General features: G+C 45.3%; 3 protein-coding genes across 7 annotated transcripts in view; 2 read left to right on the forward strand and 1 right to left on the reverse strand.

Annotated features, from left to right (window-relative positions):
* LOC139572692 (integrin alpha-10-like) overlaps window positions 1-1,453 on the forward strand; it is a 72,705-nt gene extending 71,252 nt beyond the window's left edge. For both annotated transcript variants that reach the window (XM_071395379.1, XM_071395380.1), the window contains one exon: window positions 31-1,453. In XM_071395379.1, the coding sequence (XP_071251480.1) occupies window positions 31-81 (51 nt within the window). In that variant the 3' untranslated portion in view covers window positions 82-1,453. The remainder of the gene's footprint in view (window positions 1-30) is intronic.
* LOC139572693 (DNA-directed RNA polymerase III subunit RPC3-like) lies at window positions 1,036-7,468 on the reverse strand. 3 transcript variants are annotated; one of them, XM_071395381.1, is made up of 14 exons: window positions 7,316-7,468; window positions 6,994-7,143; window positions 6,655-6,919; window positions 6,355-6,573; window positions 6,146-6,222; window positions 5,893-5,997; window positions 5,350-5,523; window positions 5,162-5,213; window positions 4,978-5,038; window positions 4,710-4,860; window positions 4,536-4,637; window positions 2,754-2,803; window positions 2,401-2,550; window positions 1,036-1,848 (listed from the first exon to the last, which is right to left on the reverse strand). In XM_071395381.1, exons 2-14 carry the CDS (start codon window positions 7,138-7,140, stop codon window positions 1,770-1,772), a joined length of 1,632 nt encoding a protein of 543 aa, XP_071251482.1. In that variant the 5' UTR covers window positions 7,141-7,143; window positions 7,316-7,468; the 3' UTR covers window positions 1,036-1,769. The 3 variants fall into 3 exon arrangements, with proteins under 3 accessions (XP_071251482.1, XP_071251483.1, XP_071251484.1); XM_071395382.1 differs by having other exon boundaries at window positions 6,994-7,140; window positions 7,316-7,454; XM_071395383.1 differs by having other exon boundaries at window positions 6,655-6,889; window positions 7,316-7,453.
* On the forward strand, window positions 7,466-17,577 carry LOC139572696 (E3 ubiquitin-protein ligase RNF115-like). 2 transcript variants are annotated; one of them, XM_071395388.1, is made up of 9 exons: window positions 7,466-7,623; window positions 9,516-9,574; window positions 9,720-9,774; window positions 9,980-10,293; window positions 10,446-10,514; window positions 10,808-10,880; window positions 11,179-11,272; window positions 15,912-16,027; window positions 16,103-17,577. In XM_071395388.1, the coding sequence occupies exons 1-9, from the start codon at window positions 7,480-7,482 to the stop codon at window positions 16,220-16,222; spliced, it is 1,044 nt and encodes a 347-aa protein (XP_071251489.1). In that variant the 5' UTR covers window positions 7,466-7,479; the 3' UTR covers window positions 16,223-17,577. The 2 variants fall into 2 exon arrangements, with proteins under 2 accessions (XP_071251489.1, XP_071251490.1); XM_071395389.1 differs by having other exon boundaries at window positions 9,983-10,293.
* Window positions 17,578-17,602: the final 25 nt, after the last annotated feature.

Genomic DNA, 17,602 nt, shown 5'->3' on the forward strand with positions numbered 1-17,602 from the left:
CTCCTTCCTTCTCATCCCTCCTTTCTCCAGCTGGGGTTCTTCACTCGTAAACAGATAAAGGATGAGGAACTGGAGGACTGAGCCCCTCGCCGCCATGATGTCAGTCAATGGATACAGTATCTGTGACAACCAGAGTCCACTTCCTACCCATCCCCATGGCAACGACCTGCACAGACTGCTCCGCCCCCCCAGCAATAAAAACAAATGCCTTCCCTGTCTTCTAAATCATGCCCCCCCATAAAGAACACACAGCCGGTATAGATGAGCGTCGCCCAGTGTGTGTGTGAACTGTCAAAACCCCTAACACCACATGGCACAGACTGCATCTATCATCAGACACCCCAACATCTTGTCTGTTTCTATAGGTGAACCCATGGCTGTAGGGCTGTAGTTACACACCTGTTTAGAAACGTACAGCAGGAAGGACGTGAACAGGAGTCTTCTGCAGAGATGTCCCAGACAGGAAATAATGCTGTACACCACGTGTCAAACTCATTCCACGGAGGGCTGAGTGTCTGCAGGTTCACTCCACCCTTGTACTTGATTGATGAATTAAGGTCACGAATTAGTGAGGGACTCCACTCAACAGGTTGTCTAGGTCTTAATTGAATGGACAAAACAAAAACCTACAGACACACAGCCCTCCGTGGAATGAGTTTGACACTCCTGGTGCAATGTGACTTGGTATGATGTTCAATGACTGCAGACTTCAAACAGCGTAGATCTGTATAAGTAGATACCGTACAGGTATCAACCTGTAATTAGTACCATGTTGTATAAGTAGATACCGTACAGGTATCAACCTGTAATTAGTACCATGTTGTATAAGTAGATACCGTACAGGTATCAACCTGTAATTAGTACCATGTTGTATAAGTAGATACCGTACAGGTATCAACCTGTAATTAGTACCATGTTGTATAAGTAGATACCGTACAGGTATCAACCTGTAATTAGTACCATGTTGTATAAGTAGATACCGTACAGGTATCAACCTGTAATTAGTACCATGTTGTATAAGTAGATACCGGACAGGTATCAACCTGTAATTAGTACCATGTTGTATAAGTAGATACCGTACAGGTATCAACCTGTAATTAGTACCATGTTGTATAAGTAGATACCGGACAGGTATCAACCTGTAATTAGTACCATGTTGTATAAGTAGATACCGTACAGGTATCAACCTGTAATTAGTACCATGTTGTGCTATATGGAAAGCAGTTCCATCCTTCAAGGAAGCTTGAATGAAAATGCACTACCTGATAATGGGGGCCGCTTATAATCATGTGAATATATTTGTATTTCTATGAAACGCTGTTACAAACCTAACTGTCTATTTAATATTCAGAAGTCATCATGACTTTAGATTTTTCACCCATTTTCTCTACAGTACAGTTCATTTTTTGAGTCAAATTAAAACTGTTGATAATTAAAGTTTTTGTAAACGTTATTTTAGTTTCTTTCATGTTCATTTATACATAGATAGGATCATTCATACACATTAACTAAATACACTTAATAATGTAATAAAATATTTGGTTTATCTTTTTTATTTTTTTTATTTTTTATCTGGCATTTCAGACTACTTCATTGTATAAAAGAAAAACACTTTCACACTAGCAGACATTGTTGAACATATAACTGAAATAACGACGTCTGTACGTCAGGCAAAAAAAGCACCAACTGAGTCAGGTATATGAAAACCCAAACATATTTTATTGATGCAACTTCATGTCCATTGTGTTTCTCCCCTCCCTCCCTCCCTCTCACTTGGTCTTGGTAGAGAAGATGTAGGACTCCAGTAGAAAGACAGTCTCATCCACCTGGTTCTCTGTAGAGTCCAACCTTCAGGGAGAAAAGAGACGAGGTAATAAAGCTACAGTAATGTAGCAGTATTAGTAATGTCAGTGTAGTAGTAACAAGTATGTAGTAGTACTTGTTGATGTGATGTCGTAGGCCTCTAGCTGTTGTCATATATATATATATATATATATAGTATGGGTGTCGTAGCAGTTGCATCATGACTGGTTGCATCACTGCCTGGTACAGCAACTGCCCGGCCTCCGACCGCAAGGCACTACAGAGGGTAGTGCGTACGGCCCAGTACATCACTGGGGCCAAGCTTCCTGCCATCCAGGACCTATATACCAGGCGGTGTCAGAGGAAGGCCCTAAAAATTGTCAAAGACTCCAGCCACCCCAGTCATAGACTGTTCTCTCTGCTACCGCATGGCAAGCGGTACCGAAGTGCCAAGTATAGGACCAAAAGGCTTCTCAACAGCTTTTAATTAAGGTGCAGTGGTAATTAAGGTGCAGTGGTAATTAAGGTGCAGTGGTAATTAAGGTGCAGTGGTAATTAAGGTGCAGTGGTAATTAAGGTGCAGTGGTAATGCAGTACTTGTTGATGTGATGTCGCAGGGCTTCTAGCTGCTGTCTCTCGGGGGCAGTGATCATCTCCTCCACCTCTGTCAGCTGTTCAGGCTCCGCCCCGCTGGCCTGCAGCGACGCCAGGATCGCCTCGATTCGCTGGGACTTCTCCAGCAGACGCCTGTCAATCAAACACAGGAAGTCTTGTACATGTACCAAAATTGCTGAGGATTATATACACAAAAAGTCAGACTTGTTTCCATTGTGCTCCTCTATTGTCCTCTAAAAGTCAATATGCAGACCTAAAGAGACCTTAGCAGGAAACTTAGAGAATAAAACCAAATCTATCCATCCATCCACTTAGGAATCAATCAATAAACTCACTTGTTCTCCTTGGTCTCGAAGAGGCGCCTCTCAATCAGATTAGCCACTGTCTGCAAGTAGTGATGGGGAAAAATGTATAAAGTTACATATCGCAATATTGTTTTGGACCTGTTCTCCATCTTCTTTTTATATTAGTAAGCCAACAGATTTTCTGCACTTTTATTTCCATGACTGATCAAAACAAACGTTCTCATGCGCTCTCGTCTCTCTGCAGCAGACATATAGCGAGCAATATGTTTGGAACATCAAATCGCAATATCGCATTGCATATAGAAACGCGAGAATCGCAATACATATCGTATCAGCACCTAAGTATTGTCATGAGGTCCTTGGTAATTCCCAGCCCTATCTGCAAGACAGACGTCCACCATTAATTGTCAAGTCAGCGGTGCACGAAGTAAACAGCAATCAAATCAAAATGTATTTATAAAGCCCTTTTTACATCAGCAGATGTCACAGAGCGCTTCTACAGAAACATAGCCTAAAACCCCAAACAGCAAGCAATGCAGATGTAGGAGCAATATCAGGCGGGCTTCCGCAACAACGGAGTGTGAATTGCGACACTAAATGTCTCTGCTGTTGTGGTCCTGAAGCGATCAAGTTGCAGCACCGTAAAGTACACATGCAGATATACCCTCACCGGCCAGGTTATTAGGTACACCACCACATCCACGGAAATATATCGCTCCTACAGACTGAGTCACGTGACCGTGGCTTGCTATATAAAGCAGGCAGACAGGCATTGAGGCATTCAGTTACTGTTTGATTGAATGTTAGAATGGGCAAAGCCAGTGACCTAAGCGACTTTGAGAGTGATATGATCGTCGGGGTCAGGCATGCCAGATCTCAGAAACGGCCGCTGTAATGGGCTTTTCACGCACAGCAGTGTCTACGGTTTCCCGAGAATGGACAAACAAAAAACATCCGGTCAGCGGCAGTCCTGTGGGCAAAAACAGCTTGTTGATGAGAGAGGTCGAAGGAGAAAGGCAAGAATCGTGCAAGCTAACAGACGGGCCACAAACAGGCAAATAACAGCACAGTACAACAATGGTGTGCAGAACGGCATCTCGGAATGCACAACTCGTTGGTCCTTGTCACGGATGGGCTATTACAGCAGACGACCACACCGGGTTCCACTCCTATCAGCTAAAAACAAGAAGAAGTGGCTCCACTAGACTCAAGATCACCAACAGTGAACAATTGATGAGTGGAAAAACATCCAACGAATCCCGGTTCCTGTTGCGTCATGCTGATGGAAGAGTCAGGATTTGCCGTAAGCAGCATGTGTCCGTGGACCCATCCTGCCTGGTGTCAACGGTACAGGCTGCTGGCGGTGGTGTACCACTGTCCAATCTGCAGCAACCGTGTGATGCCATCGCATCAGCATGGACTAACATCCCTGTGGAACGTTTCCGACTTTTAGAGTCCATGCCACGAAGAATTCAGGCTGTTCTGGAGGCAAAGGGGGGGTCTGACCTGGTACTAGATAGGTGTACCTAATAAACTGAAAGTATATTTTTGACTCGTTCTACTTCCGTATTTCCTCTTTATTTAGACAGTTTAAAATGTAGATGTAAAGGTACAGTTGTAGAAGAGAGAAAGAAAGAGGGTGGGGATTTAATGTGTCAATGTGGACAATATGTGTTCAGTAAACTGCAGCACTACCGCTGCGCCTCAGGTTCGCAAATATTTTGTCGCGAGTGCAACATCTTGCATCACGCTCATCTACAATATCAGCGTTTCATCCTGCTGCTCATAGTATAGCTTAGTTTGAATGTGTACCTTGTAGCAGTGTTGTAGCAGTAGGCGGGCAGTAGGCAGCTGGTTGACAGTGTACAGGTAGAAGGTACGTGAAGGGGCGTGGTCAGGAGTCTTAGGGATTTCCTAGGGTGGAAAAACACAGGTGAGCATGATAATGTATGGTTTGTATAGTGTGTGTGTGTATTTGTGTGTTACCTGTAGCTGTACCAGGTTCTCTGACAGCAGTGTGTACAGCATGTCTTTGGCCTCCTTGGCAGGGATCATAGCAAAGTCCTCCACCTGCTTCTGCTCCAGGTGACGTTTCCTTAGCAACAGACGGAAGATCCTAGCCGACCGCGAGCCAAACCTGACAATGGGAAAGGTTGAATGAATGACACCCTACAAGCTATGTAGCCACCGTGGGCAGAGACATAAACAGAGTAAATGGACACAGACCAACTCTGACAAACACAGACACACCAACCTCTCCTGTACCACAGACTCCAGTGTAGCTCTCGCCAGGTTGGCCAGGGCTCTTTGGAGATCTGAGTGGTCAGTCAAGAAACGACCACTTACAACTGTATCATGAAATACTGGAAATGACCTATTATACAATAGTGTGTGGATGAGAAACTCAAACAGGTTTCATCAGGGTTGTAAAAGGATACTGACCACGTACATTCCTCCTCCACTGTCACCTGATTTCCCCACAAACTCCATCTGAGGAACAGAGGGAGGGAGAAACATCAGTTTACCAGCCCCCTAGGCACTGATCCAAGGTCAGTTCTGCAATTGATCTCCCAATGGTTAAGATTGGGATATGGGGAGGGGAATCTGATCCTAGATCTGCTCCTACCGGGTCATCCACCAGAAGGGAGAGGTACTGGTCCAGGATTGGTCTGCTGATGCTGTAGTTGGGCGGGAGGGAGCGGAAGATCTCATTGGCTGAGAGGGGCTGAGTGTAGGCGGCGGTCTGTGTGGTGGTGACCTCACTCATCCTCAACATAGTCCTCACAATCTCACTACTGGTCTGTGGGGGTGGGGGGGGGGGGGAAGAGAGAGCGGTCTTTTTCACTCAGGCCCCCCTTCCAGCATTGGGGAACATCCCACATGACACATCTATTGATATGGGCACAAGCACTGTTCATGATACAAACTGTTCACACCCGTCTTGTTGGTGGAGAAAACATCTTGTAGGTTTAAAGCTTTCCTGCAATTCTACACATTTTGTCTTGAAGTGCAGAGAAAATGTTGCCATTTATTTTTTATTTAACTAGGCCACACCACGCCCTCCCTGCTAACCCCTCAGTTTGGGAATCACTGACTTAGACCAGGAGAGATTTAATGGGGGTGGTCTACAAGCATACGGAGGTGGTCTGTAGGGGTCTGTGACACTGACCTGGTCCAGTTTGCTGGCCACAGCACTAATGATGGCCTGGTCTCTGAAGTGCTGATGGAACCTCTCAAAGTTCACCTGCCAGTAGATCCCCTCATCACCACACGACTGGAAAGAGAGGGAGGGGATAGAAAGAGGCACAAGTCATTCAAAACGGTTCCATTCCTTATTGAGAGGAGTAAAAGAAAAACAGAACAAGGTCCTCTGATTCTCTATTACAGCCCATTATCTCTGTGTCAAGGGTAGAGGGTCTGACCTCGGAGTCCATCTTGGCTTTCTTCCCTCCTCTCTGCTCCTCACTGTCGTCACTGGAGCGTCTGCGCTTCCCGCGACCTGCCCCACAAACACAACAAGCGAGTGTATAGCAAGTATTTACTGAATTACATATAGCAGGAGGTTTACATGTGGGTATGCACACAGGTGAAAAGGTACTACGTGTTATATGAGACAAAGTGTTTGCGGTACCTATGAGTGTAACATGGGGCAGCTTGTAGCAGTCAGGGTTGCTCTCTGCTGTTGGGGGGGCAGTGGAGGCGGAGGCGGCAGGGGTGCCGGGGGTCGCCGGGTTAGTGGAGGTGGCTGCAGTTCCCATCTCGGCCACCGGAGGACAGCGCTGCAGGAAGTGAGTCTCTACCAGCTTAGAGAAGGCTGAGACCACCTCACTGTACTCCATACTATGACCCTCTACAGAGAGAAAAATAATGAGGACAGAAGGAGAAGAAAATATAGAATAATCATACATCTTGTAATCGCTCTCTCACACACCCTCCATGTTATGAGTGAGTCGGTCAGCTACAGTCTTGACCGTGTTGCTCATGGTCATATGGCCTCGTTGTAGGACCTCCTCCACGATGAGTTCTCCTGTGTCTCCATACAGGGTCTTAGCTGTGTAGATGTACCGCGGGTACCGCAGAACCCTTAGAACCCGCTCACAGCTGGCCCGGTACTCCACTGGGCTCCCGGGGCCTCGCCGGCCCGACCCGAACTCACAAGCACCGTGCTGTACCAACACACACAGAGACTTCTTCACCTGCAGAAGAGACAGGGTCACCACCTAGGTTGAACAATATGTTTTATGTGTGTGTTTGCTTGTTTGTGTAGTACCAGGTCCAGTGGTGTGTTGGTCTCATTGGCGATGGTCCTGAGGTTCTGTGCCCCTCCTCTGAGCAGGTGAGTGCCTATCCTCTCCACCACCTCTCCAAAGTGCTCCTGTAGCAGCAGGCCACACAGCCGCACCTCCTGGGCAGTCATCTGCTGAAACAGGAGGAACCGGGGAACAGGTCAACAACACGTTTTTGGACTGTTCATCGAAATTTACTTATGCTGAGCAGTATGATGACACTAACAACCGGTAACCAAATCACGGCTTTTCAACAACGTTAACTAACAACTTTAATTTTATAACTTAACTGCCATGCTCACAAACCTTTGCAAAACACCCTTTTCAGATCATGAAATGAGTTTCGAGAGAATCCTCGCAAAACAACTTCAGAATCCCAAACACATGTGATTGCCAGCGCCACAACACAACGAATTTCCGCCCTCACAGGTAAGCTTATTTTCCCAAAGAGTTGCGCATTGCATGAAGGGATGTTGGCGGACCACCCTCTTTGGTATGCAGGAGGACCGACGTCACTGTTTGCTATTCTGGGGAAGATGGCGGAAGCTGCGGCGGTTCCCCCGCATCGGTTCTTCTGTCATTGTTGTAAGGGAGAAGTAAGCCCCAAGCTCCCGGTAAGTCAGTCGTTTCACCGTGTCCCGATCATGGCTGTTCAATGCAGGTCTTGTTCTTTTCCGTCGGTTGACAACCGAATCCAGCAAATAGCAGTAGTTGTTTAACTAGCTAGCTGCTAACTGTAGACGGCTAGCCAGTAGGGCCCTCGGCACTGGCTCTAGCTAGCAAACAAACAATGTTGATGTTTGTTGTTGCTCGCTTTAACAATAGGATTTGTCAACTAATTTCTTTAACAAAGACATTATAACGTAACTCGGCCAGTCTGGCTACTCCTTGTCCTACTAAAGCAGAGGGAATACGGGGGTTTCCTTGGCCTGGGACGCGTTCAGCAGGACACAACGGTTTGGCACGTTCAGATAGAAAATATTATGTAGAACAATACATCATGTAGGCTCTATTTACGCATTCTATCTGCAACGTTCGTGAACGTTTGGCAACTGAATGTGGCACAGTTAAGTTTCACAATCAAACTGAAAGTAAAATGTAGAAAGACATTGCACAATATTTTGACTGCTTGACCCTAATTATTTAACTACATTAATCCGTATTGACTGCGTTCATTCTAGAAGAGAAGTTATGACACTTAACGTTTTGCATTTAGCTAGCTAGTCGTGTAGCTATCTGTTTGTAATTGACTCGCAGTCTCTGGTAGTCAGTCAATGTGTCAGTAAGTCACTCAGTCTGCTTGTCTAAACCAACGTTAGCTAGGATACATTTTTGTATGTTAGGCTGGTCAGTGAGAGGCAGACTGGTAATCCCCTGTTTATTCCCTTCCTGCCATTGAAGCTAAATCTGGGAGGAGGCTGAAGTAGGCCTAGACACTGACATGGACCTAAGGCCAGTTTTGGGATGTCCCTCTTATTGGGAAATAGATCTGTGCCTATGGGTCCGATCCATCTAGCCCAGGGTTTCCCAAACTCGGTCCTGCCCCCCCCCCCCCCCAATCATCATGATTGGGCTCCAGAGTGATGCAGCGGTCTAAGGCACTGCATCTCAGTGCTAGAGGCGTCACCACAGACCCTGGTTTGATTCCAGGCTGTATTACAACCGGCCATGATTGGGAGTCCCATTGGGCCAGTGTAGTACGGGTTAGGGTTTGGCCGGGGTAGGCCGTCATTGTAAATAAGAATTTGTTAACTGACTTGCCTAGTTAAATAAAAGCTTTGATTATTTGAATCAGCTGTGAAGCGCTAAGGCAAGAAACTAAACTTGTACTGGGGATGGGGGTGAATTTGGTAAACCCTGATCTAGCCTACCCACAGGCTAACTCTGCCTGCTGGTCTCACTGTGTCACACTCTGTCTCTTTGTGCTGCTGAGGCATGTTTCAGCCATGCCCACTCACTGACTGCATATAAGCAGTTCATCTGTCTCACCTCCCCAAGACATCGACTGAAAGAGAGAGGGTGCATGCCTCAAAAATACATGGCAGAACCCTGTGCTTGTCTGTCTGAAGCCTTATTTCAGGCATAGTATCTGTATGTTTTCACCAGATGACAATGGCTGAGGCATAGCCTAAGCCTACACACAATATTGCATACAGCAATACAGGTTTTGAACAATTTTGGAATGAGGTTCACTTCAAGTTCAAGTGTCCTTTTGTTTTGTGGAATAAAGAACATGTCTGTGTCATAGGCCTAATCCCATTGTGAGTGAACTCAACACTGGTGCCAGGGAAGAATACTTCTCGATGACAACTTCCACTTTACATGTTGTATGTTCCTGCTTAATGCTATGTTCAAACAGGCTATATCCTGACTCTGCCACAGATCTCTACTAGACATTTCCTCATTCTACAGACAGAAACCCCTGCATAGCCGCCTCTGCAGCCCTATATAGAACACGGTGTGACCCATGTACTCTCTGAGTGTGTGGTATTGTGTGTTTTTGCAGGAGTACATCTGTCCCAGGTGTGAGTCTGGCTTTATAGAGGAGGTAACAGAAGATTCCAGGTGAGAATATCTTGTTTCTTATGTCTGTAGCTTTAATGAATCTACCAGATATAGGCTAGGCAGAGTGAATGGAAGGTGGTGGAGAATGACTGTGTATAGATGTTGGATGTTACTAATGCTGTGTTCTGTGTGCTGTTTCCCTCAGTCTGCTAGAGGGTGGCGCTAACGGGACAGATGACACAGCCACACAGTTTGCAGAGGTATGATATGCACTGTGGCCTGGAGGATACAGGGGTGGGGGGGGATGCAAATGTCTACTGTGATCTCATCTGTACTAAATGTACCTTTGTGATCCCATCTTTCTTTCACATGCTTTCTCTATCTTTCTCTCCCTTCCACTGTCCCTCTCTCCATTCCCCCTCCTCCCACTCTCCCTTTCACCCTCACCCCTCATTTCTCTCTCAGCAGCTGTGGCACCTGTTGTTTGTAGAGAGGCCTTTCACAGTGGATGGTGACAGTCCAGACTCAGAGCCCCGGGTCCCTGGTGGAGGGGTTGGGGTAGGAGCAGGGGGGTTAGGTCTGGGGGGGCTGGGAGGGCTAGGAGGCCTGGGAGGAGGTCCTATCGGAGGGTCAGTTCCTGCTGGGTTAGGAGGACCCCTGGGGGGTCCTCTGGGAGGGGGGGAACACTGGGGGCCCGGTCGCCCCCCTCGCCTGCACAGTCAGCGGAGGTACCGCTCCAGAGGGAGCAGCAGACCTGACCGCTCGCCTGCCGTAGAGGGGTGAGACTCCTCTCCTTACGATGCCATGTTGATATTCATATGGCTGTTTTGATCAGTCAGGATTTGCAGGTTCTAAATGTAGTCTTTTTTTTAGTTTTCAATGTTCTGCTGATCTCATTCCTGACTGATGCGTGTGCCTTCTCTCTCTGTAGGATAGTACAACAGTTTCTGGCTGGTCTATTTGCCAACTCTGGAGTTCCTGGCCAACCTCCCCTCTCTTGGTAAGAACCTTCTTACTGCCATGTAAGCAGTGGTTATACATTATGTAAGTCCACAGTTTGACTTACACACTTTCTCTTGTGGATTCCTTACAAATAGTGAGGTGGATCAACATGAATATTTGAATGTCCCCTGACTTGTTATGGGTGTGCCTCAGCCAGCACCCCTGGGACCCTGTCATTTAAACCTAGACTAAATCACAACACATATTGTTGCTGTTCATCATGTGTGAAACAGGATATTTCCTGAATGTTTCATCTTTAACTGTAATTGACCTCCTCTCTCTGTGTGTTAGGACGGGGATGCTACACTCTAACCCAGGGGACTATGCTTGGGGACAGGGGGGACTGGACGCAGTCATCACACAGGTACGCACGCACAAACCCCATTCACATGATTTGGTATGTATGGCCACTAAGCAACTATTACTTCATACTACGTAGAATGCTATATGGATGTTGGTAGACCCAGAATGCTAATGAAGGTTTAGCCGTTCTCTTGTTATTTTCTCTCTATCTTTTCCAGGGTGTTTCTGATGGTTTTACTCTTTTGTTGTATCATGCTAGGTTAGCACACAGCTTACAGCACAAAGGTGGATTGTAAAGCTGTTCTTATAGTTCCTGCAGCAACCATTGTGATGTATGTTCTCTGTCTACCTGTGTGTAGTTGTTAGGTCAGTTTGAGAACACGGGCCCTCCTCCTGCAGAGAAAGAGAAGATCTCCTCCATTCCTACAGTCAACGTGTCTCAGGATCAAGCAGGTCAGTCCTTTACCTCCTCTCCAGTCTCTCCATAGTGCCGTGGCCTATACACTACCAATCAAAAGTTTGGACACGCTTATTCATTCAAGGGTTTTTCTTTATTTTTACAATTTTATACATTGTAGAAAAATTGTGAAAACATAAAACTATGAAATAACACTTTTTTTGTTGTAACCAAAAAAGTGTTAAACAAATCAAAAAATATATTTTAAGTTTTAGATTCTAAGATTCTAAGCCACCCTTTGCCTTGCACACACAGCTTTGCACAGTCTTGGCATTCTCTCAACCAGCTTTACCTGGAATGCTTTTCCAACAATCTTGAGTTCCCACATATGCTGAGCACTTGTTGGCTGATTTTCCTTCGCTCTGCGGTCCAACTCATCCCAAACCATCTCAATTGGGTTGAGGTTGGGTGATTGTGCTCCCAAGTGGCGCAACGGTCTAAGGCACTGCATCTCAGTGCAAGAGGCGTCACTACAGTCCCCGGTTCGAATCCAGGCTGAATCACATCCGGCTGTGATTGGGATTCCCATAGGGCGGTGCACAATTGGCCCTGCGTCGCCCGTCATTGTAAAATAAGAATTTGTTCTTAACTTCTCTGGGATAGGTGGGACAGTAGCGGCAAAATCCAGAAAAAATGTAGCGTGCCAAATTCAAATATATTACTATAAAAATCAATCTTTCATGAAATCACACACGAAAGACACCAAATTAAAGCTACACATGTTGTGAATCCGGCCAACATGTCTGATTTCAAAAAGTATTTACAGGGAAAGCACACCAAACAATTATGTTAGCTCAGTACATAGCCACAGAAAAACACAGCCATTTTCCCAGCAAAAGATAGTAGTCACAAAAAACAGAAATAGAGATAAAAGTAATCACTAACCTTTGATGATCTTCATCAGATGACACTCATAGGACATCATGTTACACAATACATTTATGTTTTGTTCGATAATGTGCATATTTATATCCACAAACCTTGGTTTACATTGGCGCCATGTTCAGAAATGCCTCCAAAATATCCGGAGTAATTGCAGAGAGCCACGTCAAATAACAGAAATACTCATCATAAACTTTGATGAAAGATACATGTTTTACACAGAATTAAAGATACACTTGTTCTTAATGCAACCGCTGTGTCAGATTTAAAAAAAACTTTACGTAAAAAGCACACCATGCAATAATCTGAGACGGCGCTCAGATTTAACAACATTTCTCCGCCATGTTGGAGTCAACAGAAATACGAAATTACATCATAAATATTCCCTTACCTTTGATTATGTTCATCAGAATGCACTGCCAGGAATCCTAGTTCCACAATAAATCGTTGTTTTGTTCGATAATGTCCACTACTTATGTCCAATTAGCTACTTTTGCTAGCATGTGTAGTACACGTGTCCAAACCCTCGCGCAGATGCAGGCAAATGTCGGACGAAAACTTCAAAAAGTTATATTACAAGTCGAATAAACTGGTCAAACTTAGTAGAGAATCAATCTTCAGGATGTTGTTATTATTTATATCCAATAAGGTTCCAACCGGAGAATTATTTTCAGTCTCTATAAGTAATGGAGCGCATGGCGATATCATGAGGAATGCGCGTGACCAAGAACTGGCAATCTGCCAGACCACTGACTCAAACACCTCCCATCCGGTCCCACATTCCAGTATAGGCTTCATTCAGCGTTCTACAGACTGTTGACATCTAGTGGAAGGTGTAGGAAGTGCAAACAGATCCATATATTACAGGGAATTGAATAGGTGATGAGTTTAACAATGACCAGTCTCAGAATTCTCACTTCCTGTTTGGATTTTTTCTCAGGTTTTTGCCTGCCATATGAGTTCTGTTATACTCACAGACATCATTCAAACAGTTTTAGAAACTTCAGAGTGTTTTATATCCAATAGTAATAATAATATGCATATATTAGTATCTGGGACAGAGTAGGAGGCAGTTCACTATGGGCACGCAATTCATCCAAAAGTGAAAATGCTGCCCCCTATATCAAAGAAGTTAACTGACTTGCCTAGTTAAATAAAAAATAATTGTGGAGGCCAGGTCATCTGATGCAGCCCTCCATCACTCCTTCTTGATCAAATAGCCCTTACACAGCCTGGGGGTGTGTTGGGTCATTGTCCTGTTGAAAAACAAATGATAGTACCACTAAGCCCAAACCAGATGGGATGGCATATCGCTGTAGAATGCTGTGGTAGCCATGCTGGTTAAGTGTGCCTTGAATTCTAAATAAATCACAGACAGTGTCACCAGCAGAGCACCATCACACCTCCATGATTCACGGCGGGAACCACAAATGCTGAGATTATCCGTTCACCTACTCAGCGTCTCACAAAGACACGGCGGTTGGATACAAAAAATCGAATTTGTCCATTGCTCATGTTTCTTGGCCCAAGCAAGTCTCTTCTTCTTACTGTTGTCCTTTAGGAGTGTTTTCTTTTGCAGCAATTCGACCATGAAGGCCTGATTCACGCAGTCTCCTCTGAACAGTTGATGTTGAGATGTGTCTGTTACTTGAACTCTGAAGCGTTTATTTGGGCTGCAATCTGAGGTGCAGTTAACTCTAATGAATTTATCCTCTGCAGCAGAGGTAACTCTGGGTCTTCCTTTCCTATCAAATTACATTTTATTGGTCACATACACATGGTTAGCAGATGTTATTGTGAGTGTAGCGAAATGCTTGTGCTTCTAGTTCTGACAGTGCAGCAATATCTAACAAGTAATCTAACAATTTCAACAACTACCTAATATACACACATCTAAGTAAAGGAATGGAATAAGAATTTATACATATAAATATATGGATGAGCGATGACAGAGCGCCATAGGCAAGATGCAATAGATGGTATAAAATACAGTATATACATATGATATGAGTGAGGCAAGATATGTAAACATTATTAAAGTGGCATTATGGCAGTCCTCATCAGAGCCAGTTTCATCACAGCGCTTGATGGTTTTTGCGACTGCACTTGACGAAACTTTCAAAGTTCTTGAAATGTTCCGGATTGACTGAACTTCATGTCTTAAAGTAATGATGGACTGTCGTTTCTCTCTGCTTATTTCAGCTTTTCTTGCCATACTATGGACTTGGTCTTTTACCAAATAGGGCCATCTTCTGTATACCACCCCTACCTTGTCACAACACAACTGATTGTCTCAAAGCATTATTAAGAAGGAAATAAATTCCACAAATTAACTTTTAACAAGGCATACCTGTTAATTGAAATGCATTCCAGGTGACTACCTAATGAAGCTGGTTAAGAGTGTGCAAAGCTGTCATCAAGACAAAGGGTGGCTACTTTGAAGAATCTCATATAAAATATATTTTGATTTAACACTTTTTTTGTTACTACATGATTCCATATGTGTTATTTCATAGTTTTGATGTCTTCACTATTATTCTACAATGTAGACAATTGTAAAGATAAAGGAAAAACCCTTGAATGAGTAGATGTGTCTATACTTTGGACTGGTACTGTAAATAAACTATATCTGTGCTGCTGACAGCTGACTCATTGGGGTAAATGAGGACTCCTCTCTCTCTCTCTAGCTGCTGTCTCCTGTCCTCGTCTTTCTCACACATACACATATCTGTCCGCTGTTTCACTCTCTCTCTTCCTCTCTCTCGGTCTCACTCTGTCTCTCTCTTTTGGTCTGTCTCTCTCTGTCCCCCCTGGCCCAGGGCCCACATAGCTGTTGTCTCACTCTCCCTCTCTGGCCCAGGGCCCATATAGCTGTTGTCTCACTCTCCCTCTCTGTCTGTCTCTCTCTGTCCCCCCTGGCTCAGGGCCCACATAGCTGTTGTCTCTCTGTCTCCCCTGGCCCAGGGCCCACATAGCTGTTGTCTCCCTCTCTGTCCCCCCTGGCTCAGGGCCCACATAGCTGTTGTCTCTGTCTCTCTCTGGCTCAGGGCCCACATAGCTGTTGTCTCTCTGTCTCTCTCTGTCCCCCCTGGCTCAGGGCCCACATAGCTGTTGTCTCTGTCTCCCCTGGCTCAGGGCCCACATAGCTGTTGTCTCTCTGTCTCTCTCTGTCCCCCCTGGCTCAGGGCCCACATAGCTGTTGTCTCTCTCTCCCTCTCTGTCTCCCCTGGCTCAGGGCCCACATAGCTGTTGTCTCTCTGTCTCTCTCTGTCCCCCCTGGCTCAGGGCCCACATAGCTTCTGTCTCCCCTGGTTCAGGGCCCACATAGCTGTTGTCTCTGTCTCCCCTGGCTCAGGGCCCACATAGCTTCTGTCTCCCCTGGCTCAGGGCCCACATAGCTGTTGTCTTACTGTCTCTTGTCATTAAGAGTGCTACTTATTCCTCTGAAATCATCTCAACCAGCCACTCAGTAATTTGGCATCAGATGTTAGGCTTCAGTTATTTTAATGTCTGGTAGGCCGTCATTGTAAATAAGAATTTGTTGTTAATTGACTTGCCTGGTTAAATAAAGGTTAAACACAAACATCTAATGTAACCCCTGCTTCATCATCCCTTCAGTCTTCCCATCTCTCCCCCGTTCTCTGTATACTGTAATATGGAGTATTTTACCTGCATGTAAGATAGTTCTGTATGATCATTTATAACAGGAATGTAATACTAGATAATAAAAAAGGTGTGTGTGTGTCTCTCCAGACTGCAGTATGGAGTGTCCGGTGTGCAAGGAGGACTTTGCAGTGGGAGAGCCCGTCAGACAGCTACCCTGCAACCACTTCTTCCACTCAGACTGTATAGTACCCTGGCTGGAAATGGTGAGGAGGAGGGTGGGGTAATATTTAGTAGGAGGAATGTTTGTAACTGATTTTCTCCTCTCTCTCTTTCTGCAGCACGATACGTGTCCTGTGTGTAGGAAGGGGTTGAATGGAGAAGACAGCAACACCCAGAACCCCCCAGAATCCCCCTCTCTAAACACGGACCCCCGCACACAGGAGAGATGGTCCTTCTGAAATACACCTCCCCCTCATCGCCTTATCGCACCTCTCCTCTGACCTCCTTTTAATCTCTCCATCTCATCCGTCCTTCATTCCACTTTTTTGACCCTCATCCCCCTCTTCTCTACGAATTACTGCACACGGGAGATAAGGACTTTCTGAAGGATATACCTCCTTCATTCCTCCGTGTCATCCCTTCATCTCTGCCTCATTCCTCCGTGTCATCCCTTCATCTCTGCCTCATTCCTCCGTGTCATCCCTTCATCTCTGCCTCATTCCTCCGTGTCATTCCTTCATCTCTGCCTCATTCCTCCGTGTCATCCCTTCATCTCTGCCTCATTCCTCCGTGTCATCCCTTCATCTCTGCCTCATTCCTCCGTGTCATCCCTTCATCTCTGCCTCATTCCTCCGTGTCATCCCTTCATCTCTGCCTCATTCCTCCGTGTCATCCCTTCATCTCTGCCTCATTCCTCCGTGTCATCTCTGCCTCATTCCTCCGTGTCATCTCTGCCTCATTCCTCCGTGTCATCTCTGCCTCATTCCTCCGTGTCATCTCTGCCTCATTCCTCCGTGTCATCCCTTCATCTCACTCCTCCTTTCTGAATCATCTCTTCATCTACAGTCATAGGATGGTCATCTCAGTATGGCTGTTCCTGTCTCAATGCCCCTGGAACCATGTTCACACACACAGAGTACACACACATCATGATTCGGTAGACCCCCACACACACACACACGTCATGATCCATTAGCTGTCCTCTGCCTCATCATGACCAAGCACTTGCCTTTACCTCGCTTCAAACATCAACCCCATCTCGTTTTTTCTACTCTTTTCTCCATATTCCTCTTTTTCCATCCTTCTGAAAAGCACTGCTGTAAAACAATGTCTCTCCCTACCTCTCTACTCCTGGGATGCTTCTCAATAGTCTAGAGTGGCTTCCTCTCCTCATCATCTGCACTGAACATGGTGGATGCACACCAGGAATTTGGTTTTGCCTTTCTAGCTCTGTCACATTAGTGCAGAAAGGAGACGAGGGGACATCATTTTGACTATTGAGACGGGCCCCTCCACAATCTACTGTCTTTTGCTGTCATTCTGGTGTATATATTACAAACAGATTGCATCGCTCTGTCATTTTACTCCTCTGTTGATGACTTTTGTCTTTTGTTTCACATTTCTATCACTCTATTTTTTTAATGTAAATACTTTTAGTCCAACAACTTCTGGTTTGAGAAGAGAACAACAAAGCATATTGAGAATGGAGACAAATGTGAATCCCTGGGTATTAGTCTGTGTATATTATTATATATATGATAACATGTATGATGTATTAATAATTCCAAAAAATATTAAAAACCAGTAACATTGATTTTTATCGGGTCTGTCTGTCCATT

Source organism: Salvelinus alpinus, chromosome 4 (assembly GCF_045679555.1).
Source record: "Salvelinus alpinus chromosome 4, SLU_Salpinus.1, whole genome shotgun sequence".
NCBI lineage: Eukaryota > Metazoa > Chordata > Actinopteri > Salmoniformes > Salmonidae > Salvelinus > Salvelinus alpinus.